Below are 24803 nucleotides of genomic sequence, written 5' to 3'. Positions count from 1 at the left end.
GCTGCACTGCCTTCATATATAATTAATTAATCCTGTGCCTCAAAGCTTCTGCTAATCTTCTGCAGGGACCAGGAAGAATTTCCCTTCTGCATAACTTGGCTTTTGTTATGATTTTGCTTTATTATTCCCCTCACCCTCCACACCCCCAACACACATGCACTTCTGAAACATCAAAGATGGACCACAGCTAGTATGGAGAATGGAGGGTGTTTTTGGCAGGGCAAGCGGCAGTTCCAGATTGTGTTGAGGAATCTCTGAGATGCTTAGTTGGATTGCTTTGTTCCTGAACTCAATCTTCTGAACATCACAAGAAAAAAAAGGATTATTTTTTTTTTTCCTTTTCTTCCAGGAAAGAATCAATAGGCTTGTTTCAGCATGGGGCAGGGATTACCACTGTTAATTTACCAGCCTTCAATTTTCTTTCACTTTCTTCAGATTTCCTGTTACTATGGAAATCTCAAATGTTGATTTCACTTTGATGTCTCCTGGCCTCTCCCTGGGTACCTTGTAGGGTCTATAGTTTTTGTCTTCTGTTGCAGTCTATTGTTTTCTATGGTGTGTCCTGTGCTGTGCAGAGGCACCTTTCCTGCCCAGATTCCACCACCTGCTGATTTCACGAGGCAGCTCCTTATGACCCAGGTAGTCTATGCTCTGCCTCATTATGTTTTGGTTTTACAACTTTGAAATGCAAGTTCTTCAAACCTTAATGTCCTTACACACATCTAAGGACAGTGCATACTAGATCAGTGAAGATCACTTCCAAGATCACTGAAGTCACAAGATGAATTTTCTTATAATCTTTAGGGGAGAAAGTGAAGATTTGACTAGTTACTGTAGGATAAGAATATTTCATATAACTTATTTTAAGTGTTTTTACTTTCATTCAAAGAGAGAAAGATACTTGAAAAAGTGATAAAATGTTGAACACTTTTCTTTTCTTTTGATTTACTTTTCAGGTTCCATCTATGAGATGTTTGGAAATGAATGCTGCCTGTCAACAGGAGAAGTGATTAAAGTTACTGGTTTCAAAATTAATAAGCTCATAGCAAGTATCTGTGAGAATAATGAAGACAGCCAGTTTTCTGCCAAAGTGGAATTACCTCTAAATTTTCCTGGTACAGTATTTCATGAATACGTTTTTGAGGAATTATAACCCTGAATAATCACCTTTGTGCATTTTATTGATCTGCTGCCTTGATTGATATTTGTTTGAGGTTACATCTCATCTGTCAAGGATACAATTTTATCAGATGGCACAAGACACAATCCACTCATTTTTAAATTTCCACCCTTAGAGTTCTCTTTTGTGCCTGAATAGAAATTATTAATGTTATAATGTTCGGTAAGAATGCTTTCTATACTTGAGGTCACTCAGTGTCAGAATCGTTACAAAGCTGTCTTCTCAGTTATTTGTGACTTTGCCAAACTTTGAGCTATTTTCATTGTCTTGTGTACAGAATATAATTCCATTATTTTTAGTGTATAATTATTTTATTATTTTGAATAGAAAAGATTACAAATACTTTCTTATGTTTTTATTTATTTATTTATTTATTATTAGTTATTATAATTCCAGTGGCCAAAGTGGCTGCTACAGGACTGGAAACAATATTAGAGGAAAATATATAAAGAATTACCCAAATACCTACATTTTGGAGCATGGACTAAAGATATTTTGCATCTCATACTGACTTGATATTCAAAATGAAAATATCATCCTCCGATCATGTGGCCTGTCAGGCAGAAGTGGACAATACTGCACCTGGGCTACTTAGTTCATCACACATGTCATTCTAATTCATTATTCAATTCAGCTTTCATCTCAATTCACCTGCTTTAAGGGCCCAGCTGTGTTAAATAGGGAAGTGACTGAAATGCAGTGGAGGAAGTATTGGTTGTATGTGTGTAGGAAGGGGGCAAATCAGGTTGGGAAACTTGTAGAAAAATGTTGTACTTAGGAGCATAAGAGAAGGGTAAAGATTTGATATATGAGGAACAGGCACTGGAGCTGACAGTCAGTTGGTCCATCAGATGAGGACCACAACCCAACAAGTATAGATATGTAGGGCATTTCATAAGCTGGGAGTCTTGTAGGCAGCAGAGGTAGTAGCAGCAGAGGAGTTGAAGAGGCTGGAAAGCAGCCAGCAGTGTGAAGAGGAAGTGGTATGTGCAGGAGGGAGCCCATGTGTGCCTGGGACAGAAGTTATGGGACACCTGAGAGTGAGAGATGTGGGGGCAGAGCACATATGATAGTACCGCAGTCCTCAAGAGCCTGAGATCACATCCAGAATTCACTTTGGGCCAGCAATCTAGCTAATCTATAAAATGAGCTGTAGTTTTATAGAGAAAAATAGCATGTAAGCATTTAATTTAAATTGTATTTTAATGTGACCATGTGGGAGGCTAAGCTGATGCTGCTCAAGGAAGTGTAATGTGGATATTTTCCAGTATGTGAGTGACTTAGTAACATCACTGATGTTCTTCTACTGTATTGCAGTGCACGTGAGATTGTGTGCACGTGCATATATACTGTTTAGGTCATGCCAGAACCCAAACTGGCATTTGCTTTTTCTGCAGCGGGAGACAAGACACACTTCTTGAAGCAAATAAAATGTAAAAACAGATGAGAATGTGATGTTTCATCTGAATTCCACAGGAAAGTATCTTCTGCCGTGCCTTCATTTTCCATCTGCACAATACAGATTTCTCTCTGAAGTAGTCCTATATATCATTTTCTTTTCCCTAGTGGATCCTCAATTTACTTTCATGTTTTTCTTATTCTTTGAATCAGAACCATTTGTATGACCACTTATTAAAAGATTATTTTTTTGAATGTCATTTTCATGTACTGATAGGGCCCAAATGTAATCATCAAAGACATCTTAATTATTTGTGGCTATCTAGAGATATTGAAGCACTGCTATACTGTGAACTCACGAGATATCTTGCATTTTTCTTGTATTCCAAGTTTCTTTGCTATTATTAACATTTCTACAATCATCATTAAAATATACATACGTATACGAAGTTATATTCTAAATTTTGTTTGACAGATGAGTTTGAACATTTGAATCCTAAAATATCCAACACAACTGAGTGATAAAAGTAATTCTATATTTATTAATGTTGAATCTCATGATTTTTAGAACAGAACCACCTGTGATTTCAAATGCTTGAACTTGGTGAATTTGGATTTGTTTGCATTTAAGTGATCAGTTTTACAACTTGGCATTTGGATGTTGTTACCCTGTTGAGAATATTTTAAAATTCAGTATAATCACTACAATTTACATACATATTTATGTAATCTCCCAACTGGTATTCTAGAAAACTGAGTTATTTCACTAGAAATATAAATTCAGTGTTCCTTTTGCTGAAATTTATCATTGTTATCCACCACATGATGGGTGGTACCGAACAGCAATGCTGAAGAGGGGGATAATGACGCTTCTTGTTAGCCCAACAGGGAGCACTTCTCTCGTTTCCTTCTGTATATGTATCCTTGTGCATTCAAGAGCTTTCTGGTAAGAGGCAAATTTGTCATATGTTTGATTTATTTTTTCACTGAAGAATGAGTCTGTTTTACAAAGTCAAGATGTCCCAGTCTCTTCTTCTTGACCCTTAACCTTTTATGAAGCGGTCACTTATTATGTACACATGCTACACTCTGAATGGGACAGTTGGACTTGATCTTTGCAGGTCCCTTCCAACTGAACTATACGATGCTAGTCTAAGAACATTGCTGGCTTGCCCCATTTCCACAACAAAGCACAGAACTGGATTATGAATGATCTTTTTTACACTGTTGTTGAATTACTTCAGTAAAAACATCCACAGGTCTCTAGACTCTGACGCTGTATTTACACTGTACTTACAGGGCTCTCTTGTTAGTCCTGATGTAAAGAAACCTTCTTTTTTGATGTTATGTTCCATTTCCTTTGTTGTGAGTTATCGTTTGCCTGCGATGGGACCATATGTCTTTTCACTGTATGCACACTGGCGTAAGCAAGCCATGTGCCTGTTTAGGTTACTCTGGGAATAATGTCTCTCTGAGAGAAGAACCAGGCTCATTGGCTCTCAACGATCCTTGCTCTTTGTCTTCCTGAATGTATTTGCAGTCTACAGATTTTTTTACTTTTTTTTTTCTGCTCTGGCAAATCAGATTCTTGATAAAGTCCTAATCTGGCCTTTGCATTAGAAAAAACGCTGCAACTGCAAGTTTGCTATCTATGTTATTTCATTTTCTCCTCATTCTAATTTGTTCTTTTTTCATGCCTCAGAGGGCCAGGCTATTCTTTGTACTCATACATTGAAAAAAAAAAATAAAAATCTGCTCTTACTCTAGACACTTCGATTGCTACATCTAACAGCATTTTGAACTACAATTTTCACTACTAACAAGTTAGCAGAGACAGGTAATTTACACAACACCTGAACTGTGTGCCAGCACAAATGATTTCATTTTGTTCTGTTATATTCCTTCTTCTGCAAAAATATTGTTGAGCTCTCCCTGTTTTCAGGAGGTCTGTGACAGCTGCTGCTGCTCATTCCTACAGGACCTGACAGACGTAGCTGAGCACAAGCACCCCTTTGAGCTCTCAGCCTTCACAAGCCACAAAGCAGGAGACTTGCCTGTGGCCATGCATGTGTGAAAAAGCTGAGGTTGGGCACTGAAAGGCTCACCTTGATAGGAGTTGAAGTGCTATCAGTCTGAAGGACTTCCATTTAGCAAAGTGAATGCCCCGCAAAACAGGAATGATGAGAAAATCAATCCCCAGAATCTGTGCTAGGGTGGTTGCTAACACATGGCTCTCCAGTGGTGATGCTGAACATAGACTGACAATCTGCTGGAGGTCTTACTGTGACTGTCAATGTGGTTGGCACAGACTGGGAAGGTGGTAAGAAGGAAAACCCCACCATCCTTGGCAAAGGGAAAAAAAAGCAGCAGATGTGAGATGAGAGTGATGGTTTGGCTTTGGGGCAGGATGTGAAGAGGTCACTGGAGCAGAGGAGGTGGAAGTGTGGATGGTGGAGGAATGATAACCAAGTCAGCTCCAGAGAAGTTGGGAACTGAAATGATCCCCTTCTGCATTACCTTGGGGAACAGAGACTGGTAGTCTAGGACAGAAAGTCTTTCAGCTAGTTTTAACTTGAAGACTACTCGCTGCTCTATTAGGTGAGCCTGATTTTTGATTTTTTTTTTCAGTTTTCTGTTGGGCAAAGAAGAAAAAGAGAGAATAAAAAGGATACTCCTTTTCTTCAGGAATCTAATTAGGACTGAAAACAGGAAGCCTATAAAACTACAGAGAGGTGTGCTTTATCACTATGTAGCCAGTAAAAGGGAGCTGCATATATTGTTCTGTAAAAAGGTGGTAAAAACATTCTTCTGTAAAAACATACTTTCCCACAGAACAAAACAAGTGATCTATGGGCCTTCCTTTCTCTCCAATACCAGTAAAAATCATTCTCTCAGACTCCCGTATGCATAAGTCAGTGCTTAAAATTTTTCTTGAAAATTATGGGGCAGTTAGATTTGAGGCTTGCTAATTATGATATTATAGCTAGGCAGGCACTTCACCTAGTGAAATGCTACCAGGTGATATGGATTCATGGCGTGTGACAAAGGTTATGCATTCCTGTAGTTACTATGTATGTGTAGTGACTCTTGTCTCTATCTGTAATTTTCCCCCAACTAATGGGGATCAGTGTGTTTTGGTCATATCTCAGATTATTTAGAAGATAGATCTATATGAGCAACAATGCCAGCTCTCAATAAACCAGCTGGACTTCTTTCCAGATCCACTATTTCCATCTGCCTATCCCCCTAATAGTCCACCAAGCTCTCTCAGGGAAGTCTAAGTGAATTTGATTCAGTCATTTTATGATTTATGGAAGAGCACAAAAATATTATTTTGACCTCAAAACGTCCAAACTTTAGCATCTCAAACTTGCCATATGTCTCCTACTCTGGAGAATTCTTTGCTAAGTTAGGTTTGGAAAACATTTGGTTTTGTAATTTGATTCATAATGTTTTTAATGAGGTTCTGAATAGTTCCAAATAACATTTTTTAAAGCACATTTCCCCATGAAAAATGAATAAATATGTCATAGCAAGGACAACATTTATGAGAAGATACTGTGACAGATTATGGCAGTTAGATGGGGACCACAGTGGTTTCCCCCATCACACCAGAATAACTTTTTATATATCCACCTCTTTTCTATAGAGATAGAAACATATGGAACTTTACATGTTCATAAAGATAAACAGGTGGTTATTAGGGGCCTCTAATTCACGGGCCCCATCAGTACAGAAGCTAAGTATGCAAGTCCACATGGTTCTTTATTTGTCTATGCAGACATTCTGTTATTGAAATTAAGAAAACAAGCAGAATAGATGATGAAGATTTTTCTGCTCCCAGCCCTGACAGTCAGTCTGCCTGGGCCTTAGGGGTAATGAGTTATCTGTTTTGTATGATAACTGATGATTCTGATTCCATATGAAAACTGCTTTCCAATCCAGCATGTTCATCAGCTTGCTGCTGAAATAGCTGTCTTCCAAATATATCCATTGTCCCAAGGAAATTACTAAGCCTGAGTTTAGAGTCAAACTTACAGAGGAGAGGAAGGTTTCTTGTGCCTGTGTATTGCCAGACACTTTCAACTGGAAATGTTTTTAGCATAGTTTATGGAGGATTTTAATGTAGTTCTGGATGCTTTCTATGGGCAATAGGCATGCACCTATATCACAGATGAGTAAACATAGTTATTGCCTTTTGGATATATCATATGTACTTTGAATGCACTTTTAATGAAGAATATTCCTATTTCCTTTCTCTCAGCATTATCAAGAGATGATGCCCACCCCATGCTTGCAAAGCATGACATTGGAACACTGTTTGGGAATGCTGTCTTTTCCACAATTGCAGTTTGTCATTGGTGCCTTGTCACTGTGATATTTTCTAAATGCTGATGAATCGATTTGTCTCAATCTGTACTGGCAGCTTCAATAGTGATTAGTACTGGGGTAGCTAACTTGTTTATTAGTAATTGTATTAAAAAACAGCTATGGGAAACTTTAAAAATATCATTGAGAAAGAAATGTGCTAAGGTTTTATCTGCGTAGTTGCATTCGTGGATGTGGCTTCCTTAAAAAAGGAAAGCTGGAAAAAAAGTCAGAATACTTTCCCATAGTGCTACATTGAGGACCGATATGTAGCAGATGTATTTCCACAAGGGTACTAATTTCACACAGGAAAAGCTAACTGTCATACATACAAGTGTGAAGGCACAGAACTGCAGACAACAGTTACATAGGCACAATTAGTGACTATTTCTGCAGTAAATCAAATAGACTATTGCTGTTTAGGCTGCTGACAAGTGCTCAGTGCTGTTAGTTGCCACAGTTACTAGTGGCCTCATGGGACACCTAGAACCAAACATGCCCAATCTGGTGATAAATCAAATGAAAGCTATTCACCAAACAGATTTTTTGTGTCTTTAACAAGAAGGGTACTAAAGCTATGATGTAAAGGTAGCAGTTTTTGTTACAGTGAAGCCAGAAGCACAGCAATTCTGTGAGGGAAAAAAAAAAAAAAAAGTCATTTTTAAAGAATATTATCCTAAGGTGCCGCCCCTGCTTCCACACAGGCTCCACAATTTTGTTGATCATGTATTTATGGAGATAAGCTTAGTAGGGAAAAAGGTGTGGGAGAAATAAATAAAAAAGGAGATTATTTTTAAATGAAGCAATCCCTGGATCTAATTTGTTAAGCAAACCTGCAATCAAGGGAAAGTCTGGAGATAGGAGTGAGTATCTTCCCAGCATCTAGCAGAAACTGTGTTCTGGCAGTGTCATGCCTGGTTGAGATTCAGGTATCTGCTGGGGCATCCTTCCCTTCACCACAGAAAGGGAGTAGTAGTCAGTGTTGCCCCAGTTCCCAGACTAAATGATGAGGGAGGCAAAGGGGGCACTTAAACCCTTTTACATGATGTGAACCACTTATGAGATGTAGAACTGCCATGAAAATATCTCTAGCAGCATTCCTTGAGTCCCCATCACGTTCCTCCTTCATAACTGCAAAGGTGGGAGTATTCCCTTACTACAAGGATACAGTGCCCTTTGTATGGTCCAAAGGATGCAAAAATGTGGAGCAATGGGGCCATGGGGTTTCTGCTTTTTGTTTTTGGAGGGAGACAGGAAAGAAGGCACGGCATCCCCCTGGGAGCTTGGCTTCTTTGTCACTGCAGCTGTAGCTGCAACTTAAAAGTTGCTGTGCCATGAGGCAACATTCACACTGCTGCATCTTGGGAAGAAGGGAGCTTAATCATACAGCTCAGCTAAACCCTACTGTTTAGTCCTCTAAACTGTCCACTTCATCTTCCTCTGTGAAAACACTCACACAAATATAAAAATGTACACATTTTTCTTCTGATGTGAACTCCTAATGAGACAGCTCCAAGGGGCATGACTAACATGAAATAATAATGTCCCTGGGGGCTAAGGAAGCTCAGATGCATCTCCTGCCTCGCAGTACTTCAGCATTTTAATTGCCTTGTGCCACAGTGCTCCAGCACCCAAACTGTGAATCACTCCATTTGATGGTCTGGGCTATCGCAGATGCTAAGATCAATTTCCCTTGCTCATTCTTATCATTACATGCTCCTTTTTCAGTTGTGCTATTTCTTGAAACATACTTGGTCTTGGAATCCTCAGTCTGCATGTAGAAGAATATGTGATACTGATGTTTAGGGAGAAACTTCAACCTGTGTTTCACTGATCACATTTCTGTTGCTCTTCCTTATATCTTGTCTGTAATTATTTCTTAAAGGCTGGTTTCCTGGGAAGAAAGATAAGAACTTAAGATAACACATCTTTTGTTTCTGAAGAAAGAAAGAAAGAAAAAAAAAGTGCTTTTTTTTTTTTTTAATTTTATTTTTGAATCACAAATGTAAAAATGCTGGATGTAAGAAATACAGTAGTTGCAGAGTGCAGAGGGCTAATTCCAGCTCCCTATGCTTTATATCACATTGTTGATGTTATCTGTGTAGAATTACATTTCTAGCAACTGAACTATCAGCCATGAACTCTTTGATATGCTTTGCTCCCCATTTTTATTGCACAGTCTAAAATTTGGCACAGCCTGTTTTGTACATTTCCTTTTTATAATAATGCAAGTTTTCTGTTCTTAGGTCTTTATAAGGTTGTGGCAGATAAAACTCCATATATCAGCATTGAAGAAATTGCAAGAAAAGTTGCTATTGGGTCAACAAGATTTGGCCATCCATGCTTCTACAGCTCTGAGGATATAAAATTGGCAAACCTCACTATCAAACAAGGTGAGCAGATCAACTTCAACTCTGTGGAAGAGGTAAATGGAACAATGGCTGTCAACTGTGGTGTGGTCAGAAACAACCAGACTCATTCCTTTACTTTGCCCCTTTCACAAGAAGGAAAATTCTATGAATGCGAAGATGATCAAATATACACTCTGAAAGAGATTGCAGAATGGAAAATCCCTAGGTGCAGAAACCGGATTGTCAAACTTTCCAACACTTTACATACGTGGGACTCCTCTAATCCACTGCCAGATAACTTTGATGGCTGCTTGATTCTAACACCTGTCTATGAAGTGCAGGCAGTAATGAAATGTAAGTAGAGATTAAAGTCAATGATCTGTTTTATTTGTATAGCAGAGTACAATGAATCACACTTAAGTTGCTCAAAATAGGCAGAAAAAATTGAGTTTGGTTGAGAATTCCTTACCCATATTTGCCACTGATGCTGGTTTCAAGTTGCAGAAAGATAAAAATAATATTGCCATTTTTATTCCTTTATCAGATATTAATTCAGATAGTTTCCTTATTATTTTTTTCTGTTGACATTTTACTGTACACTACAATTAAATAATCTTTCAAATGGTTACATATTGCATAGTGAAAAGCAGAGCTTAGGAAATCAAATTCTCAGATTTTGTTTGTTTGTTTGTATCTCATGGAGAAGCCATGGCAAAGCCACTTGATCATTTATGGCCCTGGCTAGAGAAAGAAAAAATATATAGATGTATGTTTTATAGCACACTCAACTACAATTTAGGAACTGCACTGTGTTTTTGAGATTGAGGATTCTGCAGAATGCACACCATTATTACTTTACTCTATTGTGGAAAGAAATTTTGATAGAATATAAACGGATAATTTCTTAAACCTCTGGGTTTTAGGAAATAGGAAAGAATTAGAAATCCAATATCTTTAAGTCAATACTGTTCTAGTTGTTCCACTTAAAAGTGGCACTAAAAGTGTTAGGTTCTGTTCTTCCCAATGGTCTTAGTTTAAACCTGTTATTGAAATTATTTGTGGAAATAAAATTTGAAGGTATAAGTGCACAGTGAAATGTTCCTGAGTTACTGTGACTTGAATAGCTGAGCTATAGCAATGACCCATGTATGCTTGCATAGCATACCCTCTCTGAACTGAGGTTCCTACATAAGCAAAAAATCAGCTTAAACTAAAATGTTTGACCTTGCCTGAGGACAGCACCAAACACTTAGACAATTTCTGCAGTTCTTCGTGTTGATACACCCAACCTGTTAGAGTTTGGAGGACAGGAGCTTAGCTTTTGGGAAGGTTTTGCTGCCTGTTCCTTCTACTGGAAACATACCACTAAACTCCACAAAAATGGAATACTGAGAGAAATACATCACTCAGGAGGATAGTAAGCAGGAAAGTTTCACAGTGGAAGTTTCTCTGGGGAATGACATAAGTAAAGAGATAAAATACATGAGAAAGAAATAAAAGTGAGCAGAGACTGCTATCACAATAGTTGCTAAATGCTTTTCATGAGATATCCACGGTGCTTGCTATGTGGTTTAATGTGTGAGTTTGGAAAGTATATCTTCACAAGATAAAATATTTAGTTTTCTGCAGCTCTAGCTATATTCAGGGATCTTGCCTCTCTCCTCCAGCTGGATTCACTTAAGTGTATTACTGTGACCATTTAGATATGTATTCAGGATCAGTAAGAATTTAATGTTTCTAAAAAACTTCTAGAAGATTTAGAAATGTTTCGTATTCGGTTGTCTTCCAATCAGATATTCCAATGAGAGTTTTATTTGTAGATTTTATTTGTGTGCCTGTTTATGTTTCATAGTGTGCTCAACATTTAAGAAGCATTAAATATGCCCTAAGTAACTATTTAATACAAACCTCAAAAGTAGGTTTCATGGTACATGATTAACTACTTTCTTGTGGACGATGAAAAATGCATTTGCACCATTTTTAGAACTATAAATAGACATAAGATAAAGTATGAGAAATACTATCCACAATTAAATAAAAAGGATTCCTGATAAGAGGGATAGAAGATTACATTTTCACAGGCTGTGAGCAGGAATCCTCTGTATTTTTATTCATTCTTAATAATGAACAAATTTTTGTTTCTTGTACTCCCTGAGTTGCTCATTTTCTCTTTCATTTTCTCTAATTGTTCCTCCTTCATTGACTTTTCTTTGTGGTGGTCAGGATATTTGTCACCTGAGTGTTTTAATATGAGAAAAGTAGAGTGGGAGTAAACAAATCCTGAATCACTCTCATAGAAGTCTGTCACGTAAAATACGTCTGATACTAACTTTTAGGTATAAAATATTAGTATGTTCTGCTACAAGGAAGTGTGGGACCAGCATATACTATACATGCGTGCATGTCTATGCAGCGTAAGTCTTAATGAAGAGAGCCATTAAATAATATTTGCTTGTTAAATTTTACTACCTTGGTCAGCGATCTGTGGTACCACTGATCTGGAGCCAAATTCTTCAACAAACCTTAATTGCATAGTCAGTTTTGAGCTTGGAAATTTTACATCCAAAATTTTGCAAGTTCAGTTGTGATAAAAGTGTTGTTGTTCCCTGTCAGACTGTTAAAGACAATGGCTCAGTTCTGATAGTAAATAAAACCAGGTGCCTCAGAAAAAAATACAAGAGATCCACAGAGGACCATTATAGTGGAAATTTCCTCATTCAGTAATAGTAAACTTAGACTTTGTTATACAAGCGTTTTTCCCTTTTAAGAAAAGTCATATTATTTTGTAATAATTATTGATGCTTTCTTTATTCTTACAAATATAAAAAAAGTTATTTGTCCCAGATTCGCCATAACAACCTCTTACGTTAATGGGTTCAAACATTCTTTTTAATTAAAAGTGTTTCCCCACCCATTTGTTAGAAGAAAACACAAATTACTATGAAATAAAAGAATAGAAATACATCTTGTACTCAATTAAAAGTGTTTGGTAAGAGGAATAGATAATTAAAAACTTGGAGGTGCTGTAAGAAAGATAGCAAACTGGATTTTTCCTCTTCCTTTTTCTTAAACTTTGTATATTTGCATACATTATTTTCATGTTATCTCATTTCATTTCTCTCTTCCTTTCTGAGGTCTGCTGCATATCTGATAGCCATACATATCAAATTAAAACAGTTAGACTTTGACTGGCTCAATCAATTGTACAGGCATATATGGAGTTGCACACACTGGGAAGGTAATTTTTGTATCTGGCTAACATGATACGTATATTTTATTCCAATATCAGTTTGAAAACAAACAGACAAACAAAATGAATGTATTTCTTTTTGTTTTCAGTTCGGAAGGACATAGTTCATATCCTCTCTGATTTGGATGTTGAGGTCAAGGATATAACAGACTGTTACGATATTAGCTCTTTCCTTCAGCCACTGTCTTTGGAAGATGTATTTGAGAGAACAAGTAAGGAATTTCCCATGGTTGCTGAGGTAATGGAGGGCCCTTTAGGAAGACAGAAACCTTATAATTTATTGCATATAGGGAAAGAGATTGTCATCTACAAAAAGTACCAGGCTACAAGAGTCCTAGCCTCCGAGATCAGAAGTGACTCCCCCAAAAGACATTTTTTAATCCCTATGACCTACAAAGGAAAGTTCAAGAGAAGACCTCGGGAGTTTCCAACTGCCTATGACTTAGAGATAGCAAGAAGTGAAAGGGAACAGCTTCATGTCGTAGCAACTAAAGCTTTTGATTCTCCTCATACAGAGCTCTTTTCTGTTTCAGTTGGAGATCAATTTCTAGTTCAGCAACGTCAGACTAGTGAAGTTCTGTACGAGGGAAGAAAGAAAGTCATAGATGTTTTAGCTTGTGAACAAATACTAAGTGATACATATAAGGAAGTGCTCCTGCCTATGTATATGGAAGGTGGCTTTGTGGAAGTGATTCATGACAAGAAGCAGTACCAGCTTTCTGAGATTTGCAAAGAATTTCGTTTGCCTTTTAATGTCAAAGTGTCTGTGAGGGACCTTTCCATTAAGGAGGATGTCTTGGCTGCTGTACCTGGTCTGCAGCTTGAAGAAGAAATCACAGACTCTTATTTGCTGATCAGTAGTGCCAGCAGTCCAGTAGAGAGCTGGGAGATTCCTGTGTATCGCTTAAACATGTCAGTCCATTTGCTCAGCAAGGATGTCCAGGCAGTCTTACCTCCCATGACTAAGACAACAGTGGAAGAGATCAGCGAAGAGGAATACTATATGGTACGAAGATTTGAAAACCAAACCCTACATCCACCTCCCAGGCCACCCAAAAAGCCAGCAGCACTTGCACCAAAACCTGTTTCTGCAGTATCTAAGCAAGTTATATCTGATGTACTACAGGCTACAAAGGTAAGGTATTGCACCATGTCTATGTCTTTGAATCTCTTACAATCATAAGTCATTTTCTGTAGGTTCATAATCTCCATTTCCTTATAGTACTGTATACAGATGGCTCCCAGTTCCCTGTAATAGGCAAATTAGCCATTATAGACAACAATGGTTAAAATCTCCAGTGTGTGCTAATTGATCCGTGAAAAACAATGGAACCATGCCGACTCACAGCAGAAAGCTTGGCCTTATAATTTAGGACAGATAGTCCTTAATTGCACCAATGCAGAAGTGAAGGGAGAGACTTGAAGTGGGTATATTTAAATGTTTATTAAGGGGTAGCATATGTTTTCATGATATTTGTTAAGAGAATTTTACTCAGCTGGAAACAGCCAAATTAAATTCACAGAAAGTCAGGTTGTATAGATATTTTTGAGTGCATGTTTTTGCACATACCCAAGTGGCAAATAGATCTGGAATAAAAAGGGCAGCTTTTTTAGAATAACTTTTGATGTTAAGAAAGTTAAGTGCCCCTTCTAGGACAATTTTCTTAGTGATTAATCTAAGAAAATGCATTTGCTCATTAATTTTTATATTGAGTCTGGCTGAGATGGAGTTTATTTTCTTCACAGCAGCCTGTGAGATACTGTGTTTTGAATTTGTAACTAAAACAGCGTTGATAGCACACCAGTGTTTTGACTGTTGTTGAGCAGTATATGCACAGCATCAAGACCTTTTCTTTCCCAGTCTGTCCATCCAGCAAGGAAATGGAGCAGAGTGGTTGTTCTGGGAGGGTGGCCATAGTGCAGAAACTGGCAGGGCATCAGTCTGCTTGTGGGAGGTGCTGAGTGACGTCACTTGTTTTTCTTCCTCTTTCTTTCACTTATAAATTTATTTTTACATCTACTCATGAGTTTTCTCATTTTTTCTCTTCCCTGTCCTGATGTCAGAGATGGAGTGAGCAAACGGCTGGGTGAGTGCTCAGCTGCTTGTTGGGTTCAACCCATGACAGTTTTCTTGCATAAATTGAAAGAATTAAAGAAAGGCAGTTTGATGAACTTCAGTGAAAGAGTGTCCAGTAGGTCAGTTTCTCTGTCTCATGCAAATGCAAGTTTCCTGTGGAGGGAGACAGGCATACATTGGAAATGCTTTCAGGCATTGGCTGAGGCCGAGTAATGAGACGGCAGAGTGATTGTGCTGTGCTTTAAAAGTGATATAACTCATGACATTGTATTTGGGTGGAGGGTGGTGGTGGTGGTGCGGGGTAAGGTGGTGTTTTTTTTGTTTGTGGTGTTTTGTTTTTGTTTGTTTGTTTGTTTTTTAATGTTGCCATCAAACTAAGTTCCAACTCTAGCAGCCTTGAAAGGGGATATTTTATGAGTCCCCTTCCTTCCCTACTGGAAGTGTCCGTCCCATCATGCCAGTTCCAACACCCCATGCAGGTCCTCAGCTCCACAGAGGTCCTGGGAGGTAATTGCAACAGACTGTAGAAGAAGTGAAGGGGGTAGGGTGGGTCCCTCAGATAAGGGTAATATAGCAAAACGTTGCATACAGTGAAGCCTGTAGCAGCTTAAATAAGCCATTCTGCTAGACTAGGGAGGACTGATGAGAAGCTAGGCCCTGGGGCTAACAGGGCCTTCAACCTGGCACTGTCTTGTGGTACAGAGCTGGGGAGGGATTCCCTAACTGTTATGTTTTTGGTAGAGCTGTATGGTCAGGGGGACTCAGACTTCCTGCTGTGACTGGTGTCTCTGTGTAGGGAGCAACAGGTAGATGTTGGCTCTAGACTAGACTCATGCAGAAAATACTGTTTTCCTGAAGCAAGGAGAGAGCAGTAAGCACAAGGGAGGGATGGGCTGAGGTTCCTTTGCACATTCATTGAATGAGTGCAACCATAGACTGCAACTGTCCAAACAAAGAAGCACATTTAAGCAGACAGCTCCAGAGGACATATTTTGTCACATGCTTGTTATAAATAAGTCATAAATTGCAGTCAGAATGCTTTGAGTTATGCAGATTCATAAATCTTCCTCGAAAGACTAAATAAGTAGAGATTCCTTATTCATAAGATTAAACATCCTGAGTGTTAATGTAATAGGTTTAGAGTCGGAGAGAATGTGTTATCTGTTCTATCCCAAGCACAGCAAGTCCTCTGAGAGGACGTGGATCATAGCTGATAAGCTCTGCTTTGGCCTCTCTGCCAGCAACAGTGGTAGGGGAGACCGCATTTTCTTCTAAATATAACAGGGATGTCTGAGGGTTCAGAAAGTTGGAGATGGTGCCAAACTGATAAATGGCACACTTTGCATATTTTGTGACTCTGTGTAGACTTATTTGCATAAATAACAGACAAGTGTCCTAATGAGCTGAACTTAAGCCTGACAAGTGGCAGCATGGAATAAGCTTTAGTGATGCATGAATTGCCATGGCTCCTCTTGCAAGCAGCTCCCTGCTTGCCTGTGTGATGGAGGGTGGTGATTGGCTTCCTTGCTCACTGGCTGGGAAGCTCTGCTTGGCCTGGTGCTCCAAGATTAAATGCTGCTGCTGCATGAGTCCACAAAGGACCAAGATCTGGTTATTTTATGTCAATGCTGAAGGATGCTCTGCCAGGGAGGGGTCACCTCTAGCTATGGCTTCTGCTTTGATCACTTTTTAGCTCTTCCAGAAAGGTTGTGAGTTGTGGAGAAGCTCCAGATGTCTCTGCATGCTGTTCCCTGGCCTTGGTTACAGGAACACTAGGGCCATGAACAGGACTATACAGCCCACATTTCCCTGTGTGTCTTTGGTCATGTTAGTCACTGAATTGTTTGAAACTGGCAGCAAGTATGGACTGTGACCTCAGATGAGTGCACAAACTGCCTCAGCTTGAGTGCAAGGTGCAGTACTACAGAAACAGGTATGTCTGCACAGTACAGCAAAGTCCAGAGACATCAGATGAATTCTCAAATGTAATATAGCTGCATTAACCAAACCCTCTGCCCACTCTCTTCACAAGGCTAATTAAGTTGGCTCAGCTCCTGCTGATGCAGCTTTCAATTCCAGAGCCTGGGGATCCCTGCTCTCCCCTCTGCAAGGCACTGTAGACCTTGCTTTTCCCTCTCATCTCGTCATTTTATTTGGTTAAGAAACATCTAGCCCACATATGTTTGCTGTTTTGCATTAGTTGCTAATTGAATAAAGAAAAGAAACCCCCAGGAAAATTCATGCAAACTAAATAAATGAAATAAACAGCATGCACTGAACTACAGAACGAATCTGGTATTTAAGAATGATTAAACTCTAATAAACAATGCTATCTCTAGCCACCTCTACTCACAAACCCTACCAGCTTTCTACCACCAGTCAAGGATGGTGATGAAAAAATGATTGTACCCTTTGTTGAATGGCAAAACTTGGGATAAAGCACACAAAGGAAATCCACATTTCCTCACTTGAGCCATGTCCCCCAAGTAGATTTTATTATTATTACTCTTTTAATTGAAAAAATACATCTCACCAAATATGAGTGAATATTCATTCAAAAATGAATGTTAGTACTGGGGGAATGGTAATCAATTTGTGGAAAACAACAGTTTATTCCTGATGCTCTTCAAAGGCACTAAATGCACTTCCTAAGGAACAATAATAAATAAATAAGTAAAATCAGCATTTGGCTTCTGATTAACAATAAGAGAGGTTAGCTCCAACCAGGGCTATTTTCAGTGGTCTGCTTAGGCATGTATTTAGCCTAAGGAACATTAGTATCAGTGAAATACTCACAAGCTTCAAGCTGGGATTGCTGCTAAATACCTTTATGAATGTGGAACTGGAAAAGTCAGTCACAGGCAGTAATCTGCTCAGCTCTGTCAAGAAAGCTGAGAGAATTCCAGAAAGGGAAACTGGAATTTAATAAAATAGTAAGTATCAGGGCATGATAGTTAATCGTCATTCAATGCTAAGGTCCATTATCCTTCAAAAAGTCATTACAGTGTTACGATATCAGGAACTTTTTTGCTTTCTTGCTTTTTATTTCAAAATTAAAATGAAAGAAAAATTATCACTTCCATCTGGCTTTACAGTTCTACAAACTGAACTACCGAAATCTGCCATTAACATATTTATCGCATCTGTCTTCACAGCAAAATGAAGACTTATCTGGAATTAAATTGATAAGACATAAGCTGCATTTTTCAGCAAATGAGTTTTCCTGCAGTGCCTTCTTTCCTTCCTCCTAACTATTTCTTTTCTGCTTCCAGAGCATTTTTCATGGTTTTGGGGCCTTTATACAGCAGGTTTAATACAAATATTTCTTCTGTGCAGCAAATTACTAACCTTTTTAAATAAATACATATTAGGAAATGCATGCAGAAAAGCCAGAAAGGAGCAGATATGAACAGACTTCAGGAATTAATAATCATCTGGCACTAGAAATGAGGTAGGGAAATGTAGTTCATTAGTGGATGCAAAAATGCATGTGCAAGCATGAGGAGGGTTTCTCTCTGACAAGCGTAGTGCTGTGGCTCCTGAGGCTGCAGCAGTGCTTCCTCTTCCTCCATCTCTATGCCCACTGAAAAAAAGCTCTCCTCTCCTCGACCTTTGATCTGCAACCTTCGACCCTCTCTCTCCACATATCCCATGTAATTTCTCCATGTTACTTTCCAGTAGCTTTGTAAATCCCTCATAAATAGGATGGGAAGGCTGGAAGAACAGCCCTTAATGCTTATGACCAGCCCACCTTGTCATTGTGGATCAGTTCTTGAAATCTGTCAAAACCTCATCCCCACTGTGGCCTTGCCTGGTGAGTCAGGCTCCAAATCCTCCACACTCCCCCATGCCACAGATTCTCATTCTTCCAAGCACCACACAATGCGCTGCAGGGTTCTTCTCCTCCTAACACCCATCCTTTGACACATGCCTGATTTTCCCCAGACCTACGTGCCTTGAGTCCCCCTACACTGCATTTGTCAGTGCCCTTCAGCTCCCCCTAGATCTCTGTGTCCTTGGTTCCCCAAGGAAATGTCAAGCTTTCAGAGAAGCTTGTTTCTTCCAAAACATCCTCCTCCTTTTGCTCTTCAGTCCTGCAGCGAGCTGAAGCCAAGGCCGCAGCCATTGTCAGACAGGAGCTACAGGAACATCCTAAGTTACACATGGGTTTTCATCTCCTTCCCCAGCAGCACATGTTCCAAACCTTAGCAGAGCATTGATCTTCAGCCAGGTTTGTAGGAGTAAAACTGGAGTGGGCTGTAGGTGCTGACAAGTGTCAAGCCACTTTGTGCTTTCTTGTAGGCTGAAGAATCCCAGCTGAAGGACTTTGTATTGGTGACCTGTTCCAGAGACCATTATAGCTACGTCTATACATGAGGGACCATGACCATTTCCTGGCAACCCTTTGTGCATCTTGATACCACATTGGGCTGAGGCCTGCATGTGTGCCATCCCCTTTTGTGTCCCAGGTCTCTGTGAAAACTAGACCAGGCAATGATGGCTCTGATCTGGATGATGGAGGATTGGAACCACTGATAGACTTTGTATGAATCAGGAGGAAGGAGTTAAAGGTGTAGGAAACCCTGAAGACCCAGCTAAAAAAGGTCTGGAGTTTTTCCAATTTTCTCAGTATGAAGAACTGGTATTAAGATCCTTTTCTCTTTTAAATAATATGAAAAGCTTAAAATTTCCACAGAGAAGCATCAAGTCTGTAGTAGGCACTTACTGTAGATTGATGTTATTCTCAAAACCAAAATAAAATGGGGAAGATAGCAATGTGCCTGCCAGAAGGACAGGCAGTAGATAATTGCCTGAAAAACTAGCAGGGCAATCTGAGGTGTAAGTCTCATTGCAGAAAGCCATTACTGCTGCAGGAATTGCTGATACAGTACATGAAATTAAGGAAATACAGATGAACATTTGGATATGCTGACTGACGTAAATGCCAACTGGGTAAAAGCAAATTGCATAATTTAGAGCTAAAAGTGAATGTCTTGGAGAACAAAGAGATAAGAAATATCAAAATAAAAGGGATTCCTAGTTGAAAAATATATATATCAACCGCATAAAAATACGGCACCCTTGATAAGAAGGAAAATACTGGACAGTGTGTTTAAGCCAACAACCATTAACGTCAGTAGGAGCAGAATTGGCTGGAATGTTTTTTTTTCTCTCATGCAGAAAGCGAACAACATAAAATCGTATATTTGTATAATACAAAGTTGGACAAGAAAGTTTTTTTTTTTAAAAAAAAAAGTCTGTTACACTGCAGCAGAATAAATCTCCAAAAAAAATATAACTTGGGGGGATCTGAAATGCTTTTTCCAGCCCGGGTTCCTTGCCATCTGACTTCCAATGTCACTGTTATCCAGTCTGCACTGCCTTAATTTGCCCTTTTCTTCATAGCAAGAAGGTCAGAAAATCAAGCCTGCAGATAGCTGGCTGCTGAAGTGCCACTTATCACATGCCTGCTTAAACACATTCAGGGACTTTTCTGGGCTCTGAGGACCAACTGGCATAAAATGCCTGATGTCTCTGCTAGTAACTCTTTCAGTCTCCAGCTTTGGCTGCTTGCAAACTGCATTCTGGAGTGGGCCTTGGGGTGTTTGAATGCCCAGATTGTACCCAGGAGCAGTTTGAGAAATAGATTGTTGGCACAGGTTGAAGTGGAGCCCACGAATGCTTACAGGCACCAACCTGTTCAATCAGGCAGCATTGATGTAGCCCTGTTTGCTGCTTGGGCAGTGCAAGGGTCCTGAGCCTTACAGGGTGACTGATGAGGTTTGAAATAAGAAGGACCAGAGTCCAGTTTCTGAAAACTTCATTCTCTACTGGGCATGCACAGGCACTTACTGCGGAGTAGCACAAATGAGACAGTGTTGAGCAGTTTAACAGTCAGCCATGGGAACTTCTGTTAAAATAATTATTCTCTGGATGCTTTACTTGAGGATAAGGATAACCCAGTAAGAGAGCAATATGCTCGAGTGACATGCAGGGGCAAATATGCAGGTTCCCAATCTGTTAGCAGCCTCTTTTTTTTTTTTTTTTAAAAAAAAAAAGAAAATATGTACATCAAGGATGTACATCAGAGTCACTGCACTGTTGAATACAGTCAGTGTAAAAGAAAGTACTGACATTTCCCATTCACATTATGCTTTTCTTCATGAAATTCAGGCTTTTTCAGTACTGTCATAGCCAGACATCCCAGAACTGGAAGTATCCCTACAGGTTGGGATTATGCTTTGAAATACATTGCCCTATGAAATGAAATGAGAAACTTGCTGTCAGTGTGACAGCAGGGTCAAAGCCCAAAGTATCTGTAGGCATGACTCACATTTTCCAGAGTTCTCACAATGAGGAATTCAACGATTATGAGGAAATGGAGAATGCCAGGGAGAGACTCATCAAATCCATTAAAACCTGGAAAGACAATCCCAGCTCTGGGCTTTTTGAATATGTTAGTACATAGACAATATTAGAAATAGAATGATAATAAAATTAATAGTGAGGCTTATCAATTACTATAGGAGAGTTTATAAAGGCTGAAAATCATGTGTTCAATGACTGTACTGAGAAAATGAATTTCTTTTCTCTGTGGATGGAGATGTACAATTTAGACAGAACGTTGTCAAAGTATTTAACATCATTATTCTGTTGTTCTATCCTAAGACATTAAATAATTTTACTGGTAAATATTTTAAATGGCAATATCTTGCAAAACTGTGGTTCAAATTTTCCTCCCATTAGATCTTTTATATATATATATATGTGTGTGTGTACATAGCAACAGGGGGTTCGAGGAGGCACAAGTCATTTTGTAGTTATAGCTATTGTCATTCCAGTGGTGCCACTGAAAAATCAGAGCATGGCTCTCAGGCTTACAGTGGCTGTAGACAGTAGCTTGTATCAGTGATTCACTTGAAAGAGCATGATGAGTCTTATCAGAATATCACTTGGCAGGAAACACTGCAGGGGAAAAAAAAAAAGCCTCTTTGTTAGTTTGTGGCGTGCCATGCACTACCCTGATGGGCAGCACTGTGGCTAAAGAATGCTTAGAGTATAGAACATTGGAGTCCAGATTAGCTCCAAAAGACCAGCAATGACACTATCTGACATGAAGAGGTTGAAATCTGATACATAAAGCAGAATAAAGCTTCTCCCATATCATCTTTTTATTATTATTATATCATATACAGATATATTATATAATTATAATAATAATATTCTATATGTGAAATTAAGAATTGTATCTAGAGGTACTTTTACCGATCCACCTGTTTTACATAAGAAGTGGTATGTTCTTGTTCTGCAGTATGAACAAGGAAAAGAGTAGCTGAGTTTGCTTATGAAGTGATCTCATTTGAAGGAAGATGTTCCAAGCAGTTGAACAGCAGCTCTACAAGAAAATTCTGGCCATGTGAGGAGTGGGGTTGGCAGAAGCTCCTCAGGTCTGGGTTACATTACTTTGTCTTTTAGATGCCCCTTCTGTGACAGGAGGCAAATCGCATAACTATCATTGCCTCAAGATACATGAAGGAACTGCCATGTGTGAAGCGAGGGTGTGGATTTCCAGCTCATTAGTTACTCTATATGGATACTTAAATCTCAGGTAAATGCAAGATACATTCCCTCCCTCCTGTAAGGGTCAGAGCTACCTCACATTTACTCTGGAGCCTTAACCACCCAGACAGTTGCCATGGAGTAGTTAATGAGCTGTAAATCCACACTCATTTACTTTGTAGCAACTTGTTCATGTAGCTGTCTTCTCTATGAAATGGGACATAACGCTTCATTTTCCCATTTTCTGGGGTGTTTTATAGAGACAGGCATCATTTATGCGTATATATATATATAAAGCTTTTTCATTTTCCTTTTTTTTTTTATTCATTGGCTACCACAAAAGGACCTCAGTAACAACAGAAAAATAGTGACAATGAAATACCCAGACATGTTTTAACCTTACTTAAAAGTTTTCAACTGAAAGTTAATTTACTGAACAGGTGCAAAATGAAACTGGCTGTCTCTAGGACAGCTTAATTCTGAAGTGTGGATATTTGAAAGAGGAAGAAACAAGAAAGAAGAGAGGTGTGAACTTGTCCCATATAACTTTGCAAGGTGTTAACCTTGAAGCTCACTAGCACATTTTAAGCTTGATCTTCTGTTAACCACTTCAAAGTTTATTCTTGTGGTAGACATGAGCCTTTGTGCTTCCCTGTTTGCACCTTCTGTTGCATCTCTAGCATCTTAAGCCATGTCTTCACCTGGTGGCTTACAGAATGTAGCAGTGAGTTTTAGAGACGTGAAAGGTTATGGATAGAAATTGAGACACTTCTCAGAATGCCTCCTTAAATTTCCCCAGTCTGTAGGACTTTGACAGATGATAGCATTAAACTAAAAGTTGCATGTTAAAGGTTAGTTTGTGTAAGCATACAAGGTGTCAGCAAAGAAAGAAAATGAGGAAAGAGATTGCTACAGTGTGGGTTATATATGTATTTTTTATTGATGGATCATATTTGGATAAAAAGTAGTGGAACATAACTGATGATGTATAAATGAATGCTGACCCAAAAGGCCATTTTTCCAAGTCAACCCTCACACATAGCTTTTACAGCCAAATCATTTATACTGCCTGTAGTGATGGAGCAGCACCCCCATTAGGATGGAAGAGAGGATTAAGGAAGTATGCTAGGAATGTGAAATTGAGAACTAGTTAAACAAAAATGGGATATCCAATTATCTTCTATCAAATTGTGAAATGGGATGGGAAGGCAGAATTTATATAGGATGGAGAGAATTGCATTTTCGTTACACGATTTTTTTTTTTTTGAGGATTTTTCTTTCTAAGTATGACACTTTGTCCGTGTGAATATCCTAATTTATAACTATCCTGACCTCATTGTTTCTCACATAAAAAGCGTTATAAATGAAGTTTCAACTCAATCTGAATTTAGTAATATTTATAAAAGGAATATTTATAAAAGGTATAAAAGGCAAGTAAACAGCGCTGGGTGTGCAGGGAGTCTATGCTGCGCCAACACGCACACACGAACATAAAACATTCTAAATATACAGAACATTGCTTTTACATACTAAACCCGAGTATTCCTACACAATCAGAAAAGGTAACAAACAATCCTTTAAGTTCCATGACTTAACAGTCTCCATTTTCCATTCCTTTTGAACAATATGTCTTGCTTTAAGTTGTCAAGCAACTCGGTCTTTGGGCCTTATGTATCCCGTTCTTCCCGAATCGAAGAAAAACATATCCGTCTCCTTTTCGAGGCCAATAGAGTCTGGATCAAAAGGTACGTCCAGGTCAACAGGGGGCGTAACAGCAAAAGCCTTCGATGGCTGTAGCGGTGGGGGTCCGGTGGTGTAGTAGAAGGATGGGCGGACCAGTTCCCTCACTGTCTGGCAAACTACACGTTTCTGACTGTGGTCCCACATGGCTCTTTAAGGCCTCAGAGACTGCTAGCCAGGTGCTGAGCAATCCCACTGCCACCTTGTCGTTTTTATTTGCAGAGTCCCACACCTTGACCTCAATTTGGTCCCATAAACTGTCTGATTGTTAATGAAGAGAATAAGCTGCAAGGTTACCAGGACAGTCTTTGTTTCCAAGGATGTATGATTCCCTATAATGGGCAGCTGCTTACCAGCGAGAGGCAGTTGTGTGCACGGGTCTGTTTCTCTCAGCTTGAGCTGCTTTCCAGCTCCGGTGCGCCTATTTCCAGCGACTTTCTGTACGAGCTTCTCTGAGCAGTTTGCTGAATTTGACCGAACCCATCTTCATGAGGCGATCAATGTGCCTGTTCCCGTCCTGGTCTCCGTTCTGCTAGCCTGTTCCTTTTCATTCCTTCTTTCTGCTTCTTTATTGATGACATAACTTCATCGTGTTGCTTTTTTTTTTTTTTTTTTTTTTTTATCTTGAGGGCAGGCTCCCCTCTTCTCTCCACAGCAGTTCTTTTCAAAACAACTTTTCATTGGTCAAACAACTTTGAATATAACAACAACAGCAAACACCCAGAAACTTCCCTGCCTTAACGGCTGGAGAACAAGCAACCCGAGACTGCATGGAGTCTCCTGAATCACCCTTCTTTGTTCCTTCTAAACTCTTTTATATTCCTGATGGCCTCATCGTTAAGAGTCTAATGCTATCATTAACCACGGGGCTTTCCGACC

At 39.2% G+C, this 24803-nt stretch overlaps 1 protein-coding gene across 1 annotated transcript in view; it reads left to right on the top strand.

Moving 5' to 3' along the window:
• THEMIS (thymocyte selection associated) overlaps positions 1–24803 on the top strand; it is a gene marked incomplete at both ends in the record, with an annotated part of 84994 nt that overhangs the window by 18913 nt on the left and 41278 nt on the right. Inside the window, 3 exons of the mRNA XM_084283926.1 lie at positions 957–1115; positions 9193–9651; positions 12637–13682. Coding sequence (XP_084140052.1) covers positions 957–1115; positions 9193–9651; positions 12637–13682 — 1664 coding nt within the window. The remainder of the gene's footprint in view (positions 1–956; positions 1116–9192; positions 9652–12636; positions 13683–24803) is intronic.

The sequence above is a fragment of the Netta rufina genome, assembly GCF_964035555.1.
Source record: "Netta rufina genome assembly, chromosome: 3".
NCBI classification, from domain to species: domain Eukaryota; kingdom Metazoa; phylum Chordata; class Aves; order Anseriformes; family Anatidae; genus Netta; species Netta rufina.
The sequence above is the reverse complement of the archived record's forward strand: the minus strand, read 5'-3'. Positions and strand labels throughout refer to the sequence as shown.